Source organism: Morus notabilis, unplaced genomic scaffold, assembly GCF_000414095.1.
Source record: "Morus notabilis unplaced genomic scaffold, ASM41409v2 Scaffold446, whole genome shotgun sequence".
NCBI classification, from domain to species: domain Eukaryota; kingdom Viridiplantae; phylum Streptophyta; class Magnoliopsida; order Rosales; family Moraceae; genus Morus; species Morus notabilis.
Window position 1 is genome coordinate 11510 of NW_010364530.1, and position 9409 is coordinate 20918.

A 9409-nucleotide genomic window follows, 5' to 3' on the forward strand; every position below is an offset into this window, starting at 1 on the left:
AGTTTTTTTTATTTTTTTTATTTTATTTTTTATCGTGCATTTCATTTTATATTATTGATCATGGTTTTGATTAACGCGTTTCAAGTTTTGTTACACTTCAGAGCAAAAATAAAAATAAAAATAAAATAAACGGTTTTGTGACACTAGTCATAGACCATCAACTCGAATTTTCGCTGTTTTTTTTTTTTTTTTTAAAGAAATGGTCCTCTTAATATATTATAAACCTAACAAATTTGTTAAAATTTTTTCGTTGGGTTCGTTAAAATTTTTTTCACTCAACTTCTTTTCATTCACATTTATCAATTTCGTTATTGCTTGAATGTTGCTCTTTCTTTTTTCTCTACATGAATACACTGGTCTGGATGGAGGAACAAGAGGATGCTCCCTGTTTGTGTGAGAAAGGAGAGCAAGTTTGGGTTTTTATTGACTAGAAGACAAGATGGAGACAAGATTCATCCTCAAGTTATAACGCGATATATGATGGTATATGTGTGTGTGTGTGTTTTGGACTATACAGATCGGACTATTGTGGTTGTTTTTTGTTTTTGATCGGAACGGTTGTTCGCGAGGGAGGCGGTGGGCGTGTGAGGCGGCTTGGCCAGGGTCGCGACGAAGGGGGCGAGCCCATGACGCTGCCAGGTTGGATTCGCGAGGGCGGCGGCGCGTGTGGTTCGTTGTCTCCTACTATTATTCGAGGGTCACGACGCTGTGGGGGGCGGCGCAAGCCCCCCCCTCCCGCGCGACACGCTCGTGAGCCCGTTTTTTTTTTTTTCTTTTTGCTAACTTTTATTTTGTTTGCTCTTTTATTAGTTTTTAAATTTTATTTTATTTTGTGTGATTTTATATTAAAGCTAATTGGTTTTTCTATTAATAATTAGACTTTATATATATTAAAATAACTTTATAAAGTTTTAATGACAAGCCATGTTATTAAATCTGTTAACTTTATAGATAGATATGGATGAAAGGGGTATTTTAATCTGTTTTGTATATATCATGAAGTATTTTAAATCATTTTAAAAGATTAAAGGCATTTTAAAACATGATACATACTTCAAGGGGTATATATAAAAATAATCCTATTCTTATATCACTCCCTAGCTGATGCTAATGTTAACGTTAGAGCATCTTAAGTGTAGTGTCAAATTAATTATGTATTGATATTATTTGGTTGCTAGATTCATGTCATGATTCGAATCATGGTTCGTAGTTCGTTATAATATTTCATCTCACAAAAAATACACGTAAATTCAAAATGGTTCTAAATCATGATTCTGAATCTATCAGCCAAACGATTTAGGATTCGAGTATGGAAATCACTCTTAATATGATATTATTTTTTTGCTAGAATTTCACATATGCTATTTAGTGCACTTAGTATATATAACACGTTTCAAATTTTGACATTTATTGCTATTAGTAAATGTAGTCATATTTTCATTTTATCATCACAACCTTATCATTTTAAAATTATTTTATGATTAAAAATTTACTTTTACAAGTATGATAAAAGATATATATAGCATTTGAAATAGCAACACAAAAAGTATAGAATATTGAATATGTCATTATTCTCCCTTTTTAGTGCCAAATATAACCTTGATATTGGCATATCATATTAATGATTGTCATGTACTTGCATTGAAAAATTTGTTAAAATGACATGTTTGCTATGTTTAATTTATATTATAATGCATTATGCATAATACTATTTATGCTTTTGTTATAATTATTAAGTTTTGAAATTTAAAAAATAAACTTTTAATTTTAAAATAATATAAAAATAATAGCGTTGTGATGATTAAATAAAAAGTAAGTACATCAGCTCATGACAATTAAATTCTTAAAGTTTGACATATGTTGTATCAGGTATGAATTTTAACACAAGAAACAATATTTATTAGAGATTGATTTTCTTCTTCAAATGTTAAAGCTTACAATTAGCACATTCATAACTCATTTGACATTGTATTGTGAATGTTCTTATATAGCAGGGAAAAAATATGCACTTATAATCCATGATATATGTTACTGTTTTACAATATATTAGAAAAAGGGTTATCGTTTAACAAGATATCTGATTATTTGTGGATCTCTCTCACTCATTCAATGCAGTTTCTTCTTGTCAATCTATTAAATGAAGTAATCCAATATTTTAATTTGTTTGTGTTTATATTTATATTTAGACGATGTGAGATTTGAGTATTTCACCCTTAATACATTATTTATACATAAAAGAAAATAGAATCTCAGGTAAAATCATAATAAAAAAGGAGTTTTTACAGTAAGCCTACTTACAGGTAAGACTTGATTTTTAATTATTAGATCTAGTCAAGATCACATCATATTAAAAAACATGCAGAACAATTCTGATACAAATTTAACAGTTAAAAAGTAAAAAATTATTGATAATTATTTTTTCTAATCCTACTAGAAAAACTCTCTAATAAAAAATTAAAAATGTACCTCTCTTGACATTAATGTTTGTAAGGAGTTGAACTTTTATTTCAAAAAGAAAACATAAAATATAATTTTCAAACAAACGGTATAGACTGCCGGCGCTGTATTTTTTAGATGAAATGCAATTAATTATTAGATATAGTAAAGTATATTATTTAATAATTATATGGTAATTGATCTTCATTCAAAGTACAAACTTCTTTTTTGCATTCTACAAAGTACAAACTTAAGTAAGGAATAGATATGGATATCTTCATTCATAGTGGCAAGGAGGTACGGACAATTATTTATTTATTTTGAAAGATGACTTTGTTTTTTTTTTTTTTTTTTTTTTTTTTTTTTTCAAGACTAAACAAGACTAGTATACATAAATCTATTTCCCAAAATTTAACGAAAATGGAAAAGGAAAAGGTTAATTGGACCCACAGTTGGTCCAATATTTTTGCAACTTTTTTCAATCCAACGCTTTACATGCCATTTTCTCTTCATAAATGATACTCAGAATTGGTCAAATATCTTGCACTCGTTTCTATCTGAGTATACAAATATTTATACTCACGATTGGTCAAATACTTTGCACTGATTTCTATCTGAATTTAGACTCACCAATGCAATTGTCAAAAAAAAAAAAAAAAAAAAAAAAAAAAAAAAAAAAAAAAAAACATATATACCCAATGTATTATTGAACTCCAAGCCACATTGACACCTTCATAACGCATGCTTAACTTTGAGATTTAGACTTGTAAACTCTTGTCTTTCTTAAATTCCAAGTTGATTTTATTTACTTTTTTAAAAAAGAAAAGGCCAAGTTGATTTTTCAAACTAAAATCTAAACGAAAGGGGACTTTTTGATAGAACTGAATTAAAGGGGATTAATACATGAGAACCTTTGTTTTTATTTTCTTAATTTTGCTCACTGGAGTACTAGCCATTACAATCTCATATAATTGTAAGAATAATGCTATCAATTTACGAAGTGTCATGATTTTATTTGTAGATATTTAAAAAACGGTTGCATCAATCAATAATAAAAGGCTGCATCAACAATTTTAGTTCTAACTTATATATTAATTTATAAGGTCTCATAAGTTGGTATACAAATTGAAATAAGAGTTGGTGTTCGTAGCATTTCTTTTCATATGTATTTTTTAAAATACTCAAGTCTCATATTTGCAATACAAAATTTTCTTTGTCAATGATGACCTTCCATGGATTCTCCTATATAAGCCCCAGCTAAAGTTGCAAAAATAAGAGCACTTTATGTTATAAATTACGCAAAATAGTGAAAACATAATAAAAAGGTGGTATACAATTTTTTTTTAAAGAGATATTTTTTGGTAGGGTTTCTCAATTGGCTAGGTTAGTTTCTGTCATTAGATTTTGTTAAAAATATATTAAATTAATAAAATATGCATAATGTTTTAACAGATAAAAATAAAAAATTACTGATAGTTTATTTTTTTTATCCTATCATAAAATTTTTTTAAATGGTATGATTTATCATAATCAATTCTTAGTTTCACATGATTGAAAAAGAAATCTCAATCTCACGCACACGAGTATCCACACGGGACACACAGACAATTTAAGAGCTATTTGGTACAAATTATCACAATAATTATTTAAAATTGTTGAAAAGTCTTCTAATCCTTAGCTCCCCACTGATAATTGTTCATATTAAGGACAGCAGCCACGTACGAGATGACCTTTCATCTTTTTATTTGGCCGTGGATTGTTACTTTCCAATCCCTTGTTTGCAAAACACTCTTACTTTCTTTGACTTCCATTTCAAGTTTTTTTATTATAAAATTATAATGCACAAAATTCTGGTGACATTATTTTTAGTTGAAAGTACCCTTTTTAGTTTTGTTAGAGACGGTTGTTGTAATATATACTGTAATTAAGAATGGTATTTTCTAGCCAAACTTATCCTTTTCTATTCACCTTTTTGAGAATTACGATGGATGGAACTCATCTGTAGGATTGTGAAAATTGGAGACGTTTGGTTCATGGATTAAAATCATGAGATTATAATTATTTTTTATTTACGTGTATTTTTTGTGAGAGAAAACATTGTAGCAAACCATAAATCATGATTCGAATCAGGGTACGAATCCCCTTACCAAATACACCCAGTTTGCGGGATTAAATCAGTGGTTCAATTTTAATATTTAAAATGCTATCTAATCAATCACGTGATGATATGTTATTTTATAAAATTTAAAATGTTTTTTTAAATGGCTTTTTCATGTTTAAGTATTTTAGTCTATTAAATAACATGATAAAATCTCAATCCCAAATTTTGGAGATATACATGCATTTTTTCTAATTTTTTTTTCTTTTTTTTAAAGAAAGGATATAGAATATAATAGCTATCCAACTTGGATAGTATTAATAAGCAATGTATTTTTTTTTTTTTTTTTTGAGAATGATAAGCAATGTGATTTTAGAACCATAGTATCTTAGCATTGCCGGATTTAAGCCAATAATTTAAATTTTATTTCTTTAAAACGAAAATAATTTACTCTCAAATATTTCTGATGGAAACAGAATTCACTTTATGATGTTACAAACCTACCATATATATTCCACGTCATCAAAATCACAACAATTAAAACTGACCATAAATAAAGCTTCAGCACATAAATTGACTTTCCCTTTTTTTTTATTAGACTTTTTTTCCTTTTCTTTGAGCCTAAAGTTAATCAATTTTTCAGTAATTGGCCATGATTTACTTCTTTTTTTCAAAATGATAAAAATGATTCACTTCTTTATTTATTTATTTTTTTTAAGAAATGAGAACGATAAAAAAGATTATCATTCTCCATAAAAGAATTAAATCATGGCCAATTAAAAAAAAAAGTTCATGGCTAAGAACTATCCTAAACATGTACACTAAATGTACCACGTCATTTTAATGATGTGGTACGCCCATCCAATAAATTTTTAACATGTAGTTTGATTTGCTTATGTCAATTCTAATTAATGATCTTTCTCTTTTCTAATAATGTGTTTTACTTTTACTTTTTTTTATTAGAATAGTCATTAATACCCTAATCAAATATCTTCATTGATTAATTTGAAAACTTCTTGAAAAAATTATTCAAATTGATTTAGAAAACTGATAACGCCTTCTAAAGGTGGTCGGACATGAAAAAGCATTAACAACATTTTTATTTGGTAGAATGAAAAAAAAAAAAAAAAAACCCAATAAGTGGCATCTATTTGTATTTTGTATTAAGTAGTATTTTACTACTAAACGACTGTTATTGGGGAAAAAAATCATTTTCTTATAAGAAATGATGGAAGTCGCAGAACTTGTAAAAAAAAAAAAAAGGAAAGTCTTTTGTTTGCCAAATAAAAAATAAAAAAAATAAATGCTGCATAGCATCATTTCTGTATTTAATTAAAAAATAAATGGTTTGACGTTATTTCTCTCAACAGATTATAAACAATATATATATATATATATTAATATTAAGATCAATTAATTCGCATATTTAATTCCCAAAAATAAAAAAAATGTCATCCAATATTTTTCTTAAAAAAGTGTCAGTATCATTTTGCAAAAAAAAAAAAAAAAAAAAAAAAAAAAAAAAAAAAAAGACGAATCCCTCCATAACTCTTTGCTAATCTGTTGGTGCTTCTCAATATGGTTTTCGTATTAATTTTTTTTTTTTTTTCAATTCACGTGCCTGCCAAATTAAACAGAAAGGGTTTAGTTATTCAAAAAAAAAAAAAAAAAGAGAGAGAAAGGGCAGTGCTCTTTTTTTTTTATTATAAGAAAAACTTAAAATAGAATCAACTTTAAGGTAATAAGTTTCCTAGCATAGAAACGATTCTGATAAATTATTAAGTATGTTTTTGTTTAAAATTAATTAACAATGAAGATTTGATGGGGTATTTATGGTAATTAACACAACTAAACAGTAAAAGTTAAAAAAAAGTACATTAAGAACGAGAAATTTATTAAATTGGGTTGATATGAACAAAAATGCACAAATATCAATAATTTTTTAAAAAGGTGTATCACATCATCAAAATGACATAATATACTCAGTGAATAATTCCTCCTTAACATTCCTCAAATATTTGTTTAACGCGAAATCACACAATAATTAATTCCCGTTTTATTACCAAAATAGCCCCGTATATATAGAAAATCAGGGATTGTTTCGTAAACTCGTATTTCAGCATCTTCTTTTGGTCAGAAGTATTTCAGCGTATCCGTCGAGATTGTCAAAACAAAAGTAGCCGTTGGAAAACCCTTTCCTTCACAACCAAGGAAAAAAAAAACCTTCAAATATCTCCTTCCTATACGAGCCTCGTTCTTTAACGATCTCAAGCAATTACACAAGAAAAAGAAACGAAGAAAAATCTCTCTTCCTCACAAGATCGGAAAATCTCATCTCCGCTGTTCAGCTTTCTGCGATCTGAATTCATCAAAATCGATCAAAATTTCAATCTTTGATCTCTCTATTACTGTTTGAATAAAATTTCTTTTGTATTTGTTTCAATTTTCGTTCGTTTTTTTTTCCAGGTTTAATCTTTTATTTTTTTTTGTTTCTGTCAGAGAGTTTTCTCTGTGTGTGGTGTTATGGATTCCTCTGGCAAGTTCAGATCTCGCATACCACGTCAAGATCAGTTTATTCCGAGAAAGAAATCTTCGGAGAACGTAAGTGAATTTTTTTTTTTTTAATTTTGATGCCGTTTTTGTTTAATTTTCCTCAATTTTTGTAATTTTTCAAGATTTCGTTAGATTTAGGGTTTTTCAAAGAAAATTGAGGAAAAAGGAGAAAATAACAAAACATTCTTTGAGTTGTTTTTTTTTTTAAGTTTGAAATTCTAATCAGCTCGTTCAGTGGTTTGTGGAACTATAATTTTTCAATTTTTTTTTAAAAATTTTCTTGAATTTATATGGAACCCTAACAGATCTTTTCTGTGTCTTGGACCTTTTTTTTTTTTTTTTTTTTTTTTTTTTTTTTTTTTTTTTATCTTAAAAAGTTAAACAAATTTAGGGTTTTCCGATGAAATATAAGAACAAAGAAAGATTAAAAAGAGTTCTTTGTGCTGTTTGATACGTTTTCAAAACTTAATCAGCTCATCGTGTCATCTGCGTAATCAAGAAAAGTTTTTACATGTTTTCTTTTAGCACATTTTATTTGAACAGTTGACGTTGCTTTTAATTTCTATTGTACTGATGTTTTTCTGATTCAAATTTCTTCTTATACTTCCAAAAGTTGGACAGATTCATTCCGAATCGCGCGGCTTTGGATCTTGATTATGCGCATTACATGTTATTGGGAGGGAAGAAGGGCAAGGAGAATTCGACGACAAGTCCTTCTGCATCAAGTGAGGCCTATCAAAAGAGGCTCACCGAGGCTTTCAATATGAACCGGACCCGAATCTTGACATTCAAGAATAAGCCCCCAATTCCAGTGGAACCAATTCCCTATTCTATGTTTTCTCCACTTAAGGAACAGTCCAAGCCAAACAAGCCCCAACGAGTCATTCCTCAGGTCTAATTTACTGGACAAAATAAGTGGTATTTTTGTGTTTTGTTTCTTTGGGCATATAGAATAATCAGTGTTTGTTAATTTGTTTTGATTGATTTTTCAGAGCTCTGAGAGGACATTGGATGCTCCGGACATCATTGATGATTTTTACTTGAATCTGCTAGATTGGGGCAGTAATAATGTGCTTGCCATTGCACTAGAAAACACAGTCTTCCTCTGGAATGCTTCGGATGGCACGACCTCGGAGCTCGTCACATTGGATGAAGAAGACGGTCCAGTAACTAGCGTGAGCTGGGCTGTTGATGGACGGCATATTGCTGTAGGATTGAACAATTCCCATGTTCAGCTTTGGGATTGTGTTTCCAGCAGACAGGTTTGCTGCTATTTTCTATAATTTGAAAGTTTTTCTTTGTCATTTGTGGAAACAAAGTTGCTGATATTTGCTTTTGTGGGTTTGCAGCTTAGAACATTGAGAGGCGGCCACCGGGCGAGAGTAGGAGCATTGGCCTGGAACAGTCACATTCTCACAACAGGAGGAAGTGAAGGCAGAATCATTAATAATGATGTGAGGGTAAGATCACACATTGTGGAAACTTACCGGGGTCACCAATTGGAGGTTTGTGGACTGAAATGGTCGGCTTCAGGTCAACAATTAGCTAGTGGAGGAAACGACAATCTTGTCTTCATATGGGACAGGTCCACAGCCTCCTCGAATTCGCCAATGCAGTGGCTTCACAGGCTCGAGGACCACAACGCTGCGGTGAGGGCCCTGGCTTGGTGCCCATTTCAGGGGAATTTGCTGGCTTCTGGTGGAGGTGGGGGTGATCAGTGCATAAAGTTCTGGAACACAAATACTGGGATGTGCTTGAACTCGGTTAATACCGGATCACAAGTGTGTGCCTTGCAATGGAACAAGCTCGAGCGGGAGTTGCTTAGTTCCCATGGTTTCGATCAAAATCAGCTTATCCTTTGGAAGTACCCTTCTATGGTGAAGATGGCTGAGCTTAGTGGACACACATCAAGAGTCCTCTTCATGGCTCAGGTACAAACTTGGTTCCTATCATGTTCATGGTTAGCATGTTTTTAGGCAATTCTTATACACATTGTTCTATTAGAAAAATATTTTCTTGGCCTTTTGATCTTCTAATAGTTTTGCTAACTCTCTCTCTTCAGAGCCCGGATGGAAGAACCGTGGTGTCGGCTGCCGGGGATGAGACATTGCGATTTTGGAATGTGTTTGGGACGACAGAAGCTGCTAAACGACCAGAAACAGAAAGTCCTGAGCCATTTGCTCATTTGAGCCGCATCCGCTGAGTTAAAGTTGGACAATATGAAGCTGAAGTACTTTTTCATTAACCTTACCTCTTGCTAGATCTTTTACACTGCTTACTGTGAGTGTATAGTTTCTCAGTCGTTATAAGACCAGTAACCCA

The 9409-nt window shown here is 30.5% G+C and overlaps 1 protein-coding gene across 1 annotated transcript; it reads left to right on the top strand.

The window, feature by feature from the left end:
• The first annotated feature begins 6923 nt into the window (after nt 1–6923).
• On the top strand, nt 6924–9409 carry LOC21395631 (cell division cycle 20.2, cofactor of APC complex). Its single transcript, XM_024171238.1, has 6 exons — nt 6924–6944; nt 7034–7135; nt 7701–7979; nt 8080–8349; nt 8437–9018; nt 9150–9409. The coding sequence occupies exons 2-6, from the start codon at nt 7058–7060 to the stop codon at nt 9288–9290; spliced, it is 1350 nt and encodes a 449-aa protein (XP_024027006.1). The 5' UTR covers nt 6924–6944; nt 7034–7057; the 3' UTR covers nt 9291–9409.